Below are 18,594 nucleotides of genomic sequence, written 5' to 3' on the forward strand. Positions count from 1 at the left end.
CGACGACGACTACAGATGGCAAAAATAACAAAGACAACAAATGCCAAGTGGAAATGAACGGGAAAAGCACCTAATGAAGGGGGAAAACATAAAGGAAAAAAAAGAAGAAAAAGACTTACTGGCCAACGGAAGAGGACGACGAAGCTCAAAGGAACTGGGAAAATACTAAGAAAAGAACGGGTCAATGATGCTCAAAGGCTGGACTAGGGAGGACTAGAGCAGGAGGGAAAGGGAAAGGAACTTGACAAATTTCGTCCAAACGGCAAAAAAAAAAATCTCACATGGTAGTATGCCACGTTAGTATGTGGGATCCCTTTGTGTCGGTAGCGGGACTCTTCGGTGATTACCATGAAGACCTCTCCAACAAGTAAGGAGATCCACCACCCTCTTCGACATTGTCCACTCAAGTCCGGTCCTACTCAAAATCTCATCCCATAAGAACCTCGCCAGCTCACAGTCAAGTAATAAATGATCCTCATCCACTGTTTCACCATTTCTTTTTCGTATATAACACCAATCCATAACGAGCCCTCACCTCCTCATATAATCCATGGTCACAATCCACAAGAAGCCCTCACTTCCAAGAGAAGTAGAGTCCAAACAAAAAAGGCAGCCTTGGAGGCACCTTGCTCCTCTATATGGCGCTTCCAAGGAAAAGGATTATCCAAACATATCTTTCTCTAAAGTAACTTTTCTCACAAATCTATATGAACTTTAACCTCCCCAAAGCTACCTACAGGAGGGAAGGGAGCCATCCCTCATCCTCCATCTCCCCCCTCTCCGTCTCCCCTTCTCCTCCCTTCCATAGAAATCCTCTATTTCAATTTTTTCTTTTTCCAAATTTTTTCCTGGTTTGTTTGTGAACGACGAAGGCCAATTCACCTCATTGGTACATCTCAGGCCTACACACATGCAACAACCAAAATTACAGGCCACCAATCTAAAAGACTTAGCAAGCATTCACACATGCTTCACACACTCTCCCAACCTCATATCCAGGATGTAATGATAAAGCCGCTCGCACAACCAAAAGTTGCTAAATGTTGGATCTACATGATCTTACCTACCTACATTACTGTTTTCCTTCAAAACTACAACCAAAGAAAGTAGAGCGAGCCGATGAACTCCCTAGAATAATAACCTACACACCTTTCTGATCTGCTAAATCAACCGTTTTCATGGAAACCCTTTCTGTGGCACTTGATCAAGAAGGCCCGCAACCGTAGAACTATGATGCCAAAACTAACAAGAAACTTCAACTCCGATCACATAAATTTCTGCACAAAACCAAAATCCGCAACTCATGGAGTAAACCCAAACAAATCATGCAAAATGGCAAAAATCAAGCTGTGATCGCCTCAACGTTGCATATTCAACGAATCGAATTAAGCATCTAATGGTGTCAAATATTAATAGACATTAACTATCCATTAACTATAACAAACAATGTAATCTTCTAAATATCAATCATTTAAGCAATTTCAATCAAACACAGAACTTAAACCTAGAAAAAGTAAGTAAAATTTTCAGATTCATCAAGTCAGGATCCCCATAAATCCAACATTAATATAAACTATCACATCCAGTAGTCAAGATTTTGAAAAAACCCATATTCAATTCCTTCTAAAGGACCATTTTTTTATCGGCCCTTCTAAAGGACCAAAATTACCAGCACAAAAACATTGAAACAGAAACAAAGCGACCAAAAGTGTACCAAAAAGACTCCAACTTTATTTATTCTAATCTCCACCGGCCTTCTGGTAAACATAGGTCAACCCACACTTTCCACAGTAGTGCCGGTCAAAATGGTTGGCCATGAAGGTCCCAGCCCCACACTCAGCATTGGGGCATTCCTTTCTCAGCCTCTGGACCTTCCCAGAGTCATCCACCTTGTAAAACTGGAGCACAGCGAGCTTGACCTTCTTCTTCTTGTGCTTGATCTTCTTGGGCTTGGTGTAGGTCTTCTTCTTGCGCTTCTTGGCCCCTCCCCTGAGACGAAGCACGAGGTGGAGAGTGGACTCCTTCTGGATATTGTAATCAGCTAAGGTTCGGCCATCCTCGAGCTGTTTCCCAGCGAAGATGAGCCGCTGCTGGTCCGGCGGGATACCCTCCTTGTCTTGGATCTTGGCCTTAACATTGTCGATGGTGTCCGAGGACTCAACCTCGAGGGTTATGGTCTTCCCCGTTAGGGTTTTCACGAAGATCTGCATGGTTGCCGTTTGTTGGAAATGTCTAGAGATCGATCGAGAAAATTAGGATTTTATAGCAGCGGGTGAATGTGAATTAGGGTTATTGCGGTTGAGGAGAGGCTGCGTGGGTCCTTTTCTGTAGGGCTTAAGAGGATTGCCATTTTTAAAAGCCCATTTTCCAATGGCTCTTGGATTAAATGCCACCAGCCTTGATCTTTAGAGCAGTAGTCCCTAAAAAATTACTTACTTGAAGACCATTTAAAAGTTCTTTGGGCTTGTGGTCTATAATCCCGATGCTGTATAAAATTGACAGCAAAATGTGGCTTTTAATTATAGTTTTTTTTTAAAATATTGAGAAATTGTTTATTTTTTAGTAAGTAAAAGCTTAAACCGTTTTTTAAAAATATTTATTTTATAAATTTAACGAACATTTTTTTTAAACGGCCAAAAGTATTTTCAAGCTTTAAACTCAAAACCAAACAACTTTCATTATTTTATTACGAAGAAAGAGGTTTACTCAATTGTTTTGATATATCTTAAAGCCAACTTCTCTCATCATCAGCCGGTTTCGGTCGGTTTGGCCTCTCCAAACAAACCGACCTATAGGTTTCGGTTTGGGTCCAAAATCGAACCGATAGGTCGGTTTTTCAGCCCTATCTTTCTGTGTGAGTTCTTTACTTGTAACGTTTTCTTCCATTTGGTTTACCAGTCTATTTGGTTGCTGAGGACTTCTGGTAAAATTTGCTATTTGGAGAACTTCCTGTTGGGTATATGTGAAAATTGATTTTGGAACTGAAAAAGTGTTTACTGAAAGTTGGCTCGAGTCAAAGTTCGCTCGACAGACCGCTCGAGTAAAGACAAGTTAGACAGAGTTCGCTCGAGTATCGCTCAACACTCCGCTCGAGTGAGACACAAACCCTAGATTCGCTTGACCCTAGCTCGACACTTCGCTTGAGCCAATGTTCATTTGGTTGTTTGCTCGAGGCGCGCTCAACACGCCGCTCAAGTGAAGTACGTAGTTTTGTCGGATTAGGGTTTCCAGCGCCACTCACTATATATACGTCATATTAGACTTGTGTTGGACGGCCTCAAGCATTTTTTGAGAGAGAGCAATTGTCTAGTGAGTATATATTGTGTGAAAGAGCAAAAAATCCTAAAGAGTGTGAGTTGAGATTGAGTGATTATAATTTCCTCTAATTAATAAGATTTATGTAGCTCTGTGGACGTAAGCAATTTGCCGAATCACGTATATTGTGCGTCGTGTTCTTGATTGTGTTGCTTTTATTTTATTTATCATCATTGGTGTGTGTTTACATAACATTTCACAACACTTCCATGATTGGGTTGAGGGTTAAGTTGTCAGGATCTTTGTTTCAGTTGGCGTTCTATACTTTTCTCTGCAACCAAACGGGGCAAGAAGGAAAATAGAATTCATTTTAGGAATTTGGTTTTGGCTTTTGCACTTCAATATTTGACAGACCCCATATTCTGTGTCTCTGATCATCTAGTTGTTGCTCATGACAGTCTGATTATTGCTTGTGCATTGTAGTCATGTATCAGTATATAAACTTATCTCGCACAAGATGGATAAATTTCTCAAACCAGCAGTTCACATGCATGGGAATGCAACTCATTTCGCTTTCTTGGATAGCATGCAATACAATTCAATTACACTCGAGCTAAAGCCCGCAGCTTGATCTTGCATTAAAAAAACGCAACAAAATCAAATACGCAAGAACAATACAATGCAAAAGGTTATAAAGGAGAAATCTTCCACTGAAGTAGCCAAGGTTTTTTGCTTTGTTTGCTTTTGCGTATCATGATTCCACTTAGAAGCCAAACGATGGAAAACTTAACATTTTTTTCTTAAATTACGAGAAAAGAGTACCCTTATTGATGGCCTGGGGTTCTTTTTGCTCCTCAAATAAAAGTGTAACTTCAGACCAGGCTAAGCACTACAAGAATCAGTTGAGTATATCATGATTTCTTTAGCAGGATGCGGCTAGAGGTTTCTTCTGATACTACCACCCTATTCCGGATTTCTTTTTTTGTTCTTTGGACGGGTGCTTTTGTCCTTTTCCAGTTGATCTTTCATATTTTTGTCTCAATTAGGTAATGCTTATGTTCTGTATATTCTCGTACCAAGACTTAACTGGTTTTATTGAAAAGTACTGATAATTCACTTTTGTGCAGGTGGCCATACCCCCTTTCTTGACCTTTCGTCACCATATGCTCCACTATGGTATGCTATCTCAAATTTATATCACACATCCCATCACAGTCAGGCCCCATGAGATATCTCATCAACCTTAGATATACCAGATTAGGATTGTTTATAAATGTTTATACTTGCAGTTTATGCTAATTGTTTAAGCAAGTGAACCTTGTTTCATGCAGGTATGGTATTTGGTTTGCCACTAGTCAGCCAAGTTCAAAAACTTTTATCTTCTTCTTTTTTTCTTTTTTTTTTCGGTTTTTTAAGACAGCCACAAATTTTATTAGGAACTATGAGAACTGCTACAGACACAAAAAAATTACACAAAGTAAATTCACAAACTGATGTGACTTCATAGAATCTATTAAATCTACTTTATAATAAAAGTAACTATACAATCTGACATACTATATCAAGTCACATCAGTTTGTGAGTTTACTTTTGTATAATTTTTTTGTGACTAAAGTATTTTCCTTAAAACATGGAGTTCTAGATGAAACTGTTCGATCCATTGTCGAAGCACTATACTCGTGCATTCTTGTGGTTAAAGTGGGTGTGCTCAAAAGCAACTTCAAGATGTGAGCATTTTTTACACATAAATCATTACTCCAACTTAAACCAAATAGATTAAGCCATGACTTAATCATAATTATACAATATACCATTGGTATTTGTAATTTTGTATCCTTACCTTAACTTTCTTTGCTTGTAGCAAACACATACACAGCCGGATGGATTAAATGTTATCTAATCTATTTCTGTTTGTCACCAAATTACAGGTACTTGTTGATGGCACTGATGCATTTTCCCTGCTACGGCATCTTTGCATTAATTGTGTGCATATTAAGCTTTATTTGTTGTCAAAATGGTTTCCTTTATCATATCAGTTTTAAATAAGGAAAAGTATATCAGCTTGACTCAGGAATTATTCTTTCCTTAAAGAATGATAATGGAACGAAAAATGTCAAGGAATAATAGTAAGTACATTTTAAGTCCCATATATAAAAGGTGATTTACAACAGAGTAAAATTTCTGGACTTGTGACTACAGATGGGAAAGGAAGAAGGTGAGAGAAAATATATTTAAAACAGATAGCAAAATTTCCTAGCTTAGAAAATATATCAAGGAGGCTAATGACATACTCCATACACCCCCACAATGAACTAGAGGCAAAAACAAAATAGACAAGCAGACAACTTTCAAAGCCATTAAAGAAAATGAAAAATTCTATTTGAACCAAGTAAAGTGCTTACATTACATAATTTAATTTGCAAGAAAAATTTTAAAATTTAAATCTTACAATCAAATCTTACCATTTAAGTGATGTAGATCATATACTCTACACACCATGAACTTAAGAAAATATCAAAGAACAATGAAATATCTACAACTCTTTCATTTACAATTCAAAGATAATTATGTAAACTTCAAATATTCAGACCAAGATAACTCATTTTTTATGGGATGGCTGCATATTGGTTATAAAAGAGTCGTAAAAAAGTCGAAAGTATATCATTACGAGCGGTGCTACTCTGCTGTCCGAGTAATACCGCTTGGTGTTACCGCTAGTTGCAAAAGCAACTTCTTGTTTTTTCATTTTTCTATTCACATTTTTTTAATGTATTTAAATATTTTTAAAAAATAAAAAAATATATCAATACACTTAAAATCACTTCTGTCGTCATTCAGTAAAAAGAAAAAGAAAAAAAATTCAACGAGTGGTACGTTTGGGGAGGCAGAGTAGCATTTTTCTATCATTATTCTATGCAGTTTAAGTTTGCGAAGAAATTGGACGGATAATACAGGAACGCCATAAAACTGGGCACTTATTAAACTTTTATTCATAGCCCACATAACTAAATTTCTTTAAGCAGAAGTATTAGCAACAGCTCCAGCTTCTGTCAGCACAGGAACCAGCTTTCCCTCCTTGTGCATGGCTGTAGTTGCTGCAAAAGATCGAATAGAAGAGAATCTTTAAGCATGGAGACCCAAAAGAAACATCATATGAATGTGATATCAGTAAGCCTATAGTCTATTTTTAAGGGATCAAGATCATACTGTCACAGCCACCAATGTGGTTCCCGCCTATGAACACATTGGGCACAGTCGTCTGTCCAGTCCACTCACCCAGAGCTGACTGTATCTCGCTTCCATCAACTTCAAGACATCATATATAACATAGACAAGAAGTTATTCATCAATTTGCACAATTTTTAAATTTTATCATATTTTTACAGAGGTGCTCTTTGTAATTAATGAGCTAAGTGGATCAAAGATTCGTAATCATATAAATTACCAATCCAAGATATCTACAAAGTAGAACTCTCAATATCCTAACCACAATTTTTAATCAAATAGTTCGGATTTTTTTAGTCTCAACAAACAATTATGAGATACAAAAAATTGGGAACCCTATTTGTAATCAAATACTAGTTTGGATTTTTGGAACCCCAATGCGGCATTTCTGCTGAAAATCTAGATGATCATGATTCAAATGAATACAAAAGGCGATCAAGAGCTTTGATGTTCGGTTATAAGAATAAAGAGTAATGCTAGGAACAAATTCTAAATGTACAAACATTGCGCAAATCTCTTATAAAAAAGTGGAACCATCAAGAAAAAACGAATTTTTCACACTTTTTCATGGGATCCAAAAAGCAGGAGCGAGATTTATATATTTGGACTTGTATATATCATCATTCAAGAATAAAAAGTATAGCTTACGCTAACACCCAATCCTCACTGCTGGAGTTTGACAAAACCATGAGAATCAAATAAGATCCTTACTTTTCATGTGCATACACACATTCAAAAGCTTTTAAAGCAAGATGAATCCACTAGGCTAAAAGTACGGTAATATCGCATTGATCGTATGTGGCTAGGAGAATTGCGTCTAGAGAATTATTGTCTACAAAGAATTGGATTTAATTCCAAATTCGACTGCAGTTAGAATTTAAGATTATCGCAGCTGCTACAATGGCGAATATAAAATAACCAAATCAATTCCAGTTCCGACGCCTTTTTCAGAAACAGTTATGCTTTCTCCAACAAATAAAACGACATAAAACCATTAGATTCAATCATTCAAGAACAAAAAAAAAAAACAAAACAAATAAATAAATAAATAAGCGCATCAGATCTCACTTTCAGAGTCCAACTCAACAGCCTTGAAAGTGGCCCCTACTTGAGTCAACAGCTGCTTCACTTTCGCACAGTACGGACAGTAAGTCTTGCTGTAAATCACAAACCCCGATATCAATATCCATCTTCTACATAATATATATATATAGCCATAAAATCAAAAGGAAAAGATTTCGTAGAAGAAGAGACAGGGAGATAGGGACCTGAAAACGACAACGGGATTGGCCGTAACGATCTCCTTGGCTTTCGGCAACGCCATTTCTCAAAAACAACAGCTCTTCGTAAAATCACTCGCACAGTATCTGAGGGAACGAGCACTGGTATTTCCAATTTTTGGTGCCTTCCGCGTGTAGTATAGAATAGAAGATACGGACTGATAAATCATCTCGGACCGTAGCGGGCCTCGACGATCCGTGACTCAGGCGTTTGTTTCCGAATTCTGGGTATTGGTGGGCCCATCCAAGGCTAAGTTTAGCAAAGCGATCAAAGGCTTCATAAAAATTTATTTGTAAATCAAACATTGTTTTTAAATCCATTCTGAAAGAAAACCTACGGAACAAGGCCCAGCCCATTTACTGCCTGTTTGGGAAAAAGATTTTTTATGTTTTTGTTCACTCTTTGTTATGGCATCGCATCAATTTCATAACGCTTCAATTAAAATCTCAAAAATCAATTTTTGTAACTGATATAAATATATATATAGCATAAGATGCATAAGATTCAATAGGGGGTATAATTTACATGGAAAATGATAGATATACAATACTCTTTACAACCTTTTGTATAACTATATTTTAAATGAGGGACATTTTTGTGAATTAACTTATAAAAATAACATCACTTTTCATAAATATCTTCATTTCAAAACATGGTTATATAAAAAGTTGTAAAAATAATTGTACATGTATGATTACTCTAATTACATACCTTCGTTGTGAGATGTGATAAGATACAATTGAACGTTATTTAAATAGAATTGTAGTCTTGTAGATTAAATAATCTCATATTTATGTAACTATCCTCATTCTAAATAGAGTTCTAAAATAGTTACAAATTAATTATAGATTTATGATTTTGTTTAAGGGATCATTAATGATTATAAAAAAAGTAAAAATGGGAAAAGCAAAAAGATTATATCTAAATAAAAATTTTATGTGTAATTATTTTTACGTATTTTTTGTACACTCTATTAATATAATTGACTGCATCATTTTTTTTAATATAAAATAATAATTTTGGCCAGTTATATCTATAGAGTGTATAAGAAGTGCATGATAAAAATAACTGTAGATAACATAATTCTATCCAAAATACTCCATAGTTTATTGGGACACGTGTGACGTGGCACGCATAGCTCCCAGTTGCATTGATGAATCCTTGGAACCTGTCTAGAGGAAATCATTTTAAGTTTGAGCACTAATATATGTAATTAAATTTTTACTTACAATATTCATTTTATTAATTTTTTTTAATTTAAATTTCATGATTTTTTAACTTATTAAAAACTGACACGTAGAAGTAAGTTTTTTTTAAAGTATATTTCTTATTTTCCTTTTAAGTTTTTAATAGGTTCCAAGTGAAGTGCCGGAGAAAACACACAGAATGCCTCTTTCATAAGGGCCTTTTTCCTTAACTCCATCTTACCACTTTCTCAAAGCAAAACCTTTCATGCAAGGAGAAAAAAAAAATGAGACGCCGTATTACAACACTTGTCTATATCGTCATGCTTCTGGGAGTGAGTTTGCTATGCGTTAGGGCCAATTTGCAGGGTTTTCCACGTTCAGAAAACATGTCTTTTAAGATATGGAAGAGGAGCAGCAGCAGCAGCAGCATTAATGGCGGCTTCAACAACAATAATTTCAACAACAGAAGGGTTTCCAGCCATGGCTTCAGATTACACGACGGCCATGTCGCCGAAGATCAGAAAAGAGTGACACCAAATGGTGCAAATCCACTTCACAACTTATGAGCCGGGGTGAGGTAATTCGCAGCATTTGACCACAATATTCATGTTCAAAATGTAGTTGGCAAGCCTTACTGAGTGTTGAGGCTTGAGGTTGGAGAAATGTGACCAGAAGTACTATATATGGTTAAAATTAAACTACTCCTATTTCAGCAAACGATTCCGATGGCCAACTTTTGAGCTCAGTACTCTTCGTTGTAATCATCATGTATGGTGTAAAATGCCTGCACGTTAATTCTCTGGAATTCATGTACTCGATCTTTCTTTCTCACTAAGTTTTGTATTTGTTTTGGATGAATTCCATACAGCTTCCAGTCAATGCAAAGTGCAAGAAATAAAGTAGTCAAATACACGCCAAATTAACAAGATCAACGTCACTGGAAAAGGATTAGAGTTCTTTAATTTATTCTGTCTTGCATTAATTTGTATGTCTAAATAGAATGTAGTAATGAACAGGGGAGCTCCCCAAGTAAGTTCTCAACCAAGGGATGAACTTCGACCTCTCATGGAAGACCAACCCAAATGATCCTCGTCCCATGCAAGAAACTTCTTTAGATTTTTCGCTTCACATTTTGCAAAAATATGATCTGAAGTACCGGAGACTTAGATGTGAAATATGTATATTCAAAGACCCATAATTTGATCCTTGTCATTTTTCATCATTAGCCTCTAAAATTAAGATATTATTATGTGATCCATCTCATGACATCCTCGAAGTTTCAAAACTCAAAAGCAAGACGCATCTTCCAACCGATCAAATGAGTTCGAATTTTCATGATCGATTGATGATGACTAGGCATATGAAGGCAACTAATATTCGCATAAACCCAAGCAGTTGTCTTCAATGTTGTTGGCGCCGGTGCTGATTTGGCACTACGAAGAACGGGTTAATGCATGGTTCAATTCTTCACTGCAGGCACCCAAGATAAGGACAAAGGATAAGAGAATGACAAAAAATAAAGATCAACAGATTTAAATTATGAGAGTAAAAGAGGAGAGAATAACCACGTACACCATAAAGAACCCTCGAGTGAGACGATTTTTGTTTCTGATCATAAGGAGTCAGGCCAGCTGGTAAACTAAATAGTTGGAAAATACTATGCTTCAAAAAAGCAGCTTGCTCTGATCTGGTGATCTCTGAACTGATTGAGAGGGCAATTTGATTGGAAAAGTAGTACTGGAAGAAGAGGACATTAAGCAACACAGACAAAAGAAAGAGCCAGCTTCTCTTTCAGTCTGTTGAAAACACGAGAACAAAAGCAAAATCTCTTTTGTTCCATGTAATAAAAATCGTAACAGGGGAGGATTTTCTTATGTTATCTTTCCACTGCATGCTGAAATAGATTATGATCTGTAGTCGCCAGCAGAAAGGACAGTGACCACTCTCATAATAAAGCCATTAGAGAGACAGAACTTTCCCCTTATATAAACAATATGCTTTTGTTCTGCAATATATAGCAACTCCTCATTTAGCACCTCCTCGGTTTGTGCAACACTTGCAGCATGTGAATGCCAATTTTGCTTTACAATTAGGTCATGCATGCACGTAAAACATGGAAGCTGCATGTGTATAGAACAAGCAATCACTACAAAAGAAAAGGGCCATTTGCCGGCATTTATATTACTTTTTTACCGGCATTTATTGTCAAATTGCGAGCGTTTATGGGATGCCGGCAAACTATTTTTTTTTTTTTTTTGTGTAGAATGTATTTCCATTCCAGTTTAGTGCCAAGCGGGCAAAGATTTAATTTGCAAACCCATCATTTAATTCTGTTCTTTGCCTTGTACAAACCCCAATAAGATTAGAAAGTAGTAGTACGTACACGTAACACGATGATCAAACAGTAAATAGAATGGGGAATGTGAACAGTCGGTGCACGGAGTGGGGACAAGAAGTATCAGCAACAAAATGGGCTTTAAGCTTTGTTTGGACTCTCGAGTACTTGCAAATACTGATCATCACTGCCCTGTTTTGTTACTGTCAGTCTAACAGAGAATCTTTTGTATGAGCAAACTCGAAAATATTCTGAGCAACCAATGTACTGTTATCACATTTGTACGTAAGACATCTGTGCCTATATATATGTCTCTGTATCACTAATTTCAAGTATATATATATATATATATATATATATTATATGCCAGTTTTAGGATGATCAGCTCCATCTGTTAGCTTGCAGATATATGCACGTGGGATCATGTGTAATAGCTGGTCCTTGGGATTACTGCTGGCTGCCCATGCACTCTGGTGAAAAGCAGATAAAAAGAGGACATGCATCAGAACCACCAAATATTAATTAACCTATTTCCTGCTTCGTGGCATTTAATTCCTACTATTTCACCTCATAAGGATGTTATTGGGTTAAGATCTCGAAGGTATAGAGCTTATCATGGCTTTTATCATTTATGTATATGTTTGTACTTTACGTAATAGTAAGGAATATTTATATTTGATCTCTACATATTAAATTTTTAAATTTTTTAATATTAAATTTTTTTTTTGAATTTATTCTTTTTAAACTAATTCAATTCTTATATTCATTATTCATATATTAAATATTTGATAAAAAAAAATTAAAAAAATATGATGTGTAGATGTTGTGTAGATTTTTTCTTTATATTTTGCACGCTTAATAATTAATAATATAATCATGCATTAAGTTAAGGTTATCAGTTGTTGATTATAGTGTAAACTATCCCAAAAAAAAAAAAAATACAAACAACGACGATTAAAGTATGCCAATATGTAGAAAAAATTTATTTATGGTCTGGATAATACAGGTAGTAAAAGACTTACTATTTGAAACAAAAATTTTAAAATTGAAGTCTTACAAATCAAATATTACAATTGAAATGACGAGTAATATTAGTTACAAGTTTCAAATAAATAAGTCTCATTATAAAAAAAGTAAAATAAGTTTTTTTACACTTTTTAATCCGAGATCCATTTTTTTATAAAAAAAATTACAAGAAACTTATCTATTTATGATTTGTACAATGAGTAATAGTTACAAGTTTTAAATAGACAAGTTACATATTGTCATTTTATAAAAAAGTAGATTTCACTAAAAAATAATATTTTTTTATACTTTCAAATTGTGGAGCAGGAGACTGCAGGACTTATTTATTTTAAAATTTATATAAATCATTTCTCTTAAACGAAAAGAAATTATGATACGTGGATTGTACTGTGTATAAAATATTTCAAATAGAGTTACTCAATTCAAAATATAATAACTCCAAAATCTACTTTATTGGAATTCCTTGATGGCCACTTGAGTTGAAGACTATATGGTAGGTAGCTTGCCCGAAGTTGATTTTTACTCTGTCGTTTTAAACATTTATTAACTTAATTGACTATTTTTAGTTTTGAAGAAAGAAGCACTCTACCCAATGTTACAGAGACTCGGCCCAACGCTACAAGTATCACCTATTGCAGTGACAGTGTAGCCCAAAATCTTTTTCCATATTTTTGGTTTTCCGGTGCGTGTTGGATTTTTATTGGGTAAAATTAAAACGTTAAACCCTCTCTCTCTTTTCTCTCCATCTCTCTTTATAATGGGCAGATCCTAATTAAACCATGACAGAAAAAGAAAATGCAAGTTTGGAGCAAAGGATAAGCAAAAGAAAACCGATCGACTACTCCAATAGTACTTACAATATGAGAAAAGGCCCTTTGTGAAAGGATTGCCGCTCGTGTCTCTATTTCCTAACCAGTTGTGCTTGGAAATTAGAGCAATCCAAGGCCCTTTGCTAACTCATTTTTCTTTCTGATCATCATGATATAGGTTTGTAAGATCAAAACTCTTGACTTAGCTTCTAATCATCTACCATCCCCCAATCCACGTCAATATTTTAGATTCAGGTTCTAAGATGCGCTCCCATTATATATCTTTGTGATTGTACACGACATGCATGCACCTTTCACAATCAAATTGTGCAGCATAGTACGTACATTTATGGTTTCTGCAGCAATATTTGTCTTTGCCGTTCATGTAGTCGGGACCATTTAAAACTCATTCAGGGCCAACCTTAGAAATTGAACAGCACTGAAAAGACATAGACATCCAAAGAAGATCACATCGATGAGATGAGATAATTACATCTGGTGCATGTACATCTCATTATAATACAGAAATGCATGTCCTAGCTCTTGAGAGAGTCTTGCGAGAGAGAGAGAGAGAGATGAGAAAAAAAATAAAAAAAAAAGAATATGAAACCAGATGATATACAGCAACAAAACATGATATAAGAGACGTACTATTCATCTTCCACCACAACGCTGATTTCACCCCTCTCAAGTAGATCGTAGAATTCATTGTACTTCCTCCGGCTATTCCAATGGTGCAATTTCCAAAGGTATCCAGCCATGAGGCTAAGGCTTATCCCATAGACGATCTCTTTAATTAGACTCGGACCATGACGTGCACCACGAGCTACGTTATGAGCAGCCATTTGTATTTTGTACACTGCTAAAAAAAGAATCTGGTGAAATTCCAAACAAAAATACGAGTACTTCAGATAAAGTTTCTTTTTTGGGTGTAATCTTAAATTTAAAGTTGTCTAGAAGCATTTTATGCTCTCGAAACCAAGCCTCATGCCAACAATTTAGCTTAATTGCCTAAATATTTGAGTCTTCGTTTCTCAGAAAAACACAATTGTTTTATAATATTCTCAGTTTCCCCGTTTAAAACAAAGGAAGAATCACAATTTCATTTCCAAACTGAATTACAGATGAATTTGAGGGATTACATACCTCCGATTGTCACCTTGGGAGAGAGAGAGAGAGAGAGAGCATACCACGAACAAAGTTAAGGAAAATGCGGGAGAACTGGTTGAAAAATTCCCAAGTGATGAATCTGGACAGTCAGTTAAATTCCACCGAGTTAAATAGATCGGTGGTGTTGATCTGCTGTCGAGCAGAATACGTAGTGTAGCAAAAAGGTAGGAAACAGGATCTTTGGCTTAATTGCGTACATGTCATGCGTGAGGTTCTGCATGAAAATTATAGAAAAAGTCATTGAGCACCGAGGACGCGTGTAGCCAAAGGGTCAAGATTCTAGCCCAAATGTCTCGAGCCAAAGTAGCGAACATGGCGTGAGAACTTTGGACAAAATTTCCAACACCACGAAACGCATGTACCTGCCTCTAGTCACCATGGCGACATCTCACGTAGCCTTGGAATTCAGTCCTTTGCATATTTGCTAAAAGGATTCGACTTGAGAATAAACCTTATTACGGACGGGCATTTCCGATCTCAGCAATTCTAAAATTTCATAAATTTCATCCGACTGAGAGTGAGTTCCATCTTCCGAGTGAAAAGAATGGACATGATTTTTCAGCTCTACCCAACTACAGCCACGACTCTTTTTCGACTCTTTTTCCCTCATCAGCTTCCTAATATTCCTAACATCTGTCCATCTACCAGCTGCAGCATAAACACTTGACAATAATACATAACCTGCAGAGTTCTTCTGCGCTAATTCCCAGAGCTTCCTAGCTGTCCTTTCTGCCATCTCCTCGTTTTTATATACAGTGCAGCCACTCAATAGAGCTTTCCATGCATTAATTTCGGGCTGAAATGGCATGGATTTGATAAATTCTTCAGCTTCAGACAGACGTCCTGCTCGAGACAGCATATCCACCATGCAGGTGTAGTGTCTTCCCTTTGGCTTTATACCATAAACCATCTCCATTGAATCGAAGTACCCAAGTCCTTTATCAATCAAACCGGCGTGTGAACAAGCAAAAAGAATCGAAGAAAGCATGAGCTCGTTGGGAGCAACAGGTGAAGTTCTTTCCATTTCTTCAAACAAAGTAAGAGATTCCTCGGCAAAACCATTTTCTGCAAGCCCTTGAATCATCACAGTCCAAGAAATTTCGTTCTTCTTTGGCATTCTGTTAAAGACCTGCTTTGAGCTTTCAACATCACCAGATTTTGCATACATATCAATCAGGGCAGTACCCACAAAAATATCAAATTGAAATCCAAGTTTCATGCATTTCCCATGGAGGTTCTTGCCCCTATCTAATGAGGCTATGCTTGCACATGCGCGAAGTACACTTGAGAAGGTGGACTCGTTAGGGACTTCCCCCGACAAAAGCATCTCATGGAGTACTTCAAACGCTTTATCAAATTGTTTGTTTTCTGTGTAACCAACAATCATAGTGTTCCACGAGATAATATTTCGCACGGGCATGTCATCAAACCACGCCTTCGCTTCTTCCATCTGTCCATTCAGACTATACCCACCAATCATAGAGTTCCATGAGACCACGTTCTTCTCCAAATTTGAATCAAACACCAAACGACCATATTCAAGTTTTCCACATTTACAGTAGAAGTCAAGTAGAGAACCACCGATGAAGACATCTTCAACAATCCCAATCTTGATGACATGAGCATGAACGTTCATCCCCGCTCGAAAAGCATTGAGACTGGCCAATGCACTAATAACACTAGACAAACAAGAGGTATTAGCGTTAAACCCGTGTTGAACCATCTGACAGAAGAGCTTCAACGCTTCTTCAGGATAACCGCTCTGCGTGTACCTTGCGATCATTGCACTCCAGGATATCTCATTTCTCTCAGGCATCTCGTCAAAGATTCGACGTGCTTCCCCCAAGTCCCCCATCTCAACGTACATATCTATGATTGCAGTCCAAGAAACAACGTCTCGTTTTTCCATTTGATCAAATACTCTCCTAGCCAAATTGATTTCACCCATCCTCAAGGTCAATGTGATTATCGAATTGCACACCGATAAATGGTGTTCAAAGCCATCTTTAATGATCAACCCCAAAACACTCATTCCCAATCTAAATTCACCAGAGCCTGTACAGGCTCTAATAACAGTAGTAAAAGTAACGTCATTTGGCTTGACCCCAGATTCAAGCTGCTTCACGAAAAACTTCCAAGCTTCAATGTTAAACCCATTTTGCACAAGCCCGCTAATTACTGCAGTCCAAGAAACCACATTCTGAAATGGGTTCCTCTCAAAGTACCACATTGATTCTTCGACTCTTCCATATTTCATGAAACCCGATATCAGTGCGGTCCACGAGATTTCGTTTCTTTCGGGCATTTGTTCAAACAGGCAGCGAGCACCATCAAGATTTCCCCACTTAACATAGGCACCGATCAAGCAATTATGCACGACAAGATCAAACCTGTGAAACTCCTTAACAATTTCATCAGCTGCATGAGATTTTCTGCCGTTGAGGTACATCGTTAGAAGTCTTATGGCTATATATCTGTCTGAAGAAACACCCATCTTGATCAAATGCCCATGAATGACACTTCCGTCAGTGAACAAGCTTTTGCTGGTGAGGTTTTTCAAAAGAGAGACACATGATTCTACATAGGCGTGGAAACTTTTTCTTGGGCTAATGGCATATAGCCATGCCGGTTTCATAGCTTGAGACATTTTAACGATAAAATCGGAGACCTGTGTGAGGTTTGGACTCCAATAATATCGTACGAACCATTCATTTTAGAAGCAAATTTAATCATTCCATGCTCACAGTTATTTATTTCAATTTTCAACAGATCCATCGTTGAGGAAAGCAAATCCAAATCTTGCTATTTGTTATTTGGGAAAAAAGAAATAGTTAAAAGGCCTGTTAGTGCTAAAGTTGATTCAAGCGTAGTTTGTTTTCACAATACATCTAATCTAATTATTACAATTTTTTTAAATTTTTATACAAAATAAAATAAACAATTTAGTTTTTTTAAATCTCAAAACAACAATAATATTAAAAAATATATTCTAATAATATTTTATTCAATTTTCAATTTTAATCTCAACTCATATCATATTATATCATCTCATCTTAAAAAACAAACGAAACTAGATCTAACCTGTTGAAAACCTATCTTTACTAGCAAGAGAATAGATAAAGTCAATAGTTTAACCCAGCGATAAGATCAAGAAGCGATAAGAAAAATTGACTCAGATTCCTAAAAGAAAAAGACTTTATAAGTCAAGTAAAACTCAATCACTCAAATGAATGAAATGTTAGCTCTTTGGTCGTGAACAGACCACGATCGTTTCTAATGGAGACCCATTCGTGGGAACGGGTCTTAAGCTCCCTTTTTCTTGAGAACTCTTGAAGTGGTCCACAACTTCCCTCCATGTATCCACCACGTTCATAGAGCAGTTGTAACATTTCTCATGATCAACTGAAGTCGTGGAACACTTGACACGTAGCCACCAAAAATTTGATTAAAGCTTGGATATAAATACTCCAGTTTGATCCTCAAACTCAATCACTCAATCTTCTTCGGCCTTACAACATCTAAATAGAGTGAGTAGAGTTTTGGAAGTGCCAAAACGAGAGAGAAACAGCGAGAGAATGTGAGTAACCATCAATAATCGGAGGTATGGTTTCTTAGGCATTTCAATTTTTTATTCTTATTAAGAGTTTAATTCCACACTTTAGAATCGTTATTAAGCTATCATTTGGTATCATAACCTATTTTATTTCTATCTTGGTGTTTATATAGATGCTCTGTTTGTCTCTGATTTGGCCAAAATTTTTTGAAAAATAAAATTTTGATTTTTGGTCGATTTGGATTCGATATAAGATTAGAAATCATGTGGAAACTGTTTTTCTAAGCTTTCTGTGATTAAAAACATAGTTTTTAGAGTCATAAACTTTTTTTTTTGAGTTGGGTCTGAAACGGGTCAAACTGACCCAGCTGGAGGTTGAAGATGAGCAAAAGTTGAAAAATATCATTTTTCTGCATATTTTGAAAAATGCCACTTTTCAAATTTAAGCATTTATTTGGAAATATGTCTAATTTTTGCTCAATCTTTTATGCTTATAACATTTATTTGGTTTAATTATATGCAATTTGGATAATTAAATTGTGCTAAGTTATTAACCATGTTCATATTTAGTTTGTATGAATTGATTATTTATGCTCTAAATTAATACATGTAATTTATGGATGAGTATATATAGTTAAAAGTATAAAATTAAATGTTATGCATAATATTATAGTTTTAATTATGCAATATTTATGCTTAAATTATGAAAATATTTTGTGCATAATAATAATATGTAAGTTTTAGTTAAAATTA

General features: G+C 36.0%; 3 protein-coding genes across 7 annotated transcripts; all 3 read right to left on the reverse strand.

The window, feature by feature from the left end:
- Positions 1-1,485: 1,485 nt before the first annotated feature.
- LOC108984724 (ubiquitin-40S ribosomal protein S27a) lies at positions 1,486-2,293 on the reverse strand. Its single transcript, XM_018956772.2, has one exon. It carries the CDS (start codon positions 2,208-2,210, stop codon positions 1,740-1,742), a length of 471 nt encoding a protein of 156 aa, XP_018812317.1. The 5' UTR covers positions 2,211-2,293; the 3' UTR covers positions 1,486-1,739.
- A 3,837-nt stretch (positions 2,294-6,130) lies between these two features.
- On the reverse strand, positions 6,131-7,915 carry LOC108984718 (glutaredoxin-like). The gene is made up of 4 exons (XM_018956761.2): positions 7,749-7,915; positions 7,549-7,637; positions 6,463-6,561; positions 6,131-6,350 (listed from the first exon to the last, which is right to left on the reverse strand). Exons 1-4 carry the CDS (start codon positions 7,802-7,804, stop codon positions 6,271-6,273), a joined length of 324 nt encoding a protein of 107 aa, XP_018812306.1. The 5' UTR covers positions 7,805-7,915; the 3' UTR covers positions 6,131-6,270.
- Positions 7,916-13,150: 5,235 nt separating this feature from the next.
- On the reverse strand, positions 13,151-17,012 carry LOC109018076 (pentatricopeptide repeat-containing protein At2g13600-like). Of its 5 annotated transcripts, none has more exons than XM_019000268.2 (3): positions 14,265-17,012; positions 13,770-13,977; positions 13,151-13,557 (listed from the first exon to the last, which is right to left on the reverse strand). In XM_019000268.2, the coding sequence occupies exon 1, from the start codon at positions 16,933-16,935 to the stop codon at positions 14,713-14,715; it is 2,223 nt and encodes a 740-aa protein (XP_018855813.1). In that variant the 5' UTR covers positions 16,936-17,012; the 3' UTR covers positions 13,151-13,557; positions 13,770-13,977; positions 14,265-14,712. The 5 variants fall into 5 exon arrangements, with proteins under 5 accessions (XP_018855813.1, XP_018855816.1, XP_018855814.1 ...); XM_019000271.2 differs by lacking the exon at positions 13,151-13,557 and having other exon boundaries at positions 13,567-13,977; positions 14,265-14,502; positions 14,651-17,012; XM_019000269.2 differs by lacking the exon at positions 13,151-13,557 and having other exon boundaries at positions 13,567-13,977; positions 14,309-17,012.
- Positions 17,013-18,594: the final 1,582 nt, after the last annotated feature.

This window comes from Juglans regia, chromosome 10, assembly GCF_001411555.2.
Source record: "Juglans regia cultivar Chandler chromosome 10, Walnut 2.0, whole genome shotgun sequence".
In the NCBI taxonomy this organism is placed as follows: domain Eukaryota; kingdom Viridiplantae; phylum Streptophyta; class Magnoliopsida; order Fagales; family Juglandaceae; genus Juglans; species Juglans regia.

Bases quoted from the DNA above. Each gene is read 5' to 3' on its own strand.
- LOC108984718 (XM_018956761.2), bottom strand. From the start codon at position 7,804: ATGGCGTTGCCGAAAGCCAAGGAGATCGTTACGGCCAATCCCGTTGTC. The intron at 7,638-7,748 runs GTCCCTATCTCC...TGTGATTTACAG, and splicing joins AATCCCGTTGTCGTTTTCAG to CAAGACTTACTGTCCGTACT. The intron at 6,562-7,548 runs GTGAGATCTGAT...GATGTCTTGAAG, and splicing joins TGTTGAGTTGGACTCTGAAA to TTGATGGAAGCGAGATACAG.
- LOC109018076 (XM_019000268.2), bottom strand. From the start codon at position 16,935: ATGTCTCAAGCTATGAAACCGGCATGGCTATATGCCATTAGCCCAAGA.
- LOC108984724 (XM_018956772.2), bottom strand. From the start codon at position 2,210: ATGCAGATCTTCGTGAAAACCCTAACGGGGAAGACCATAACCCTCGAG.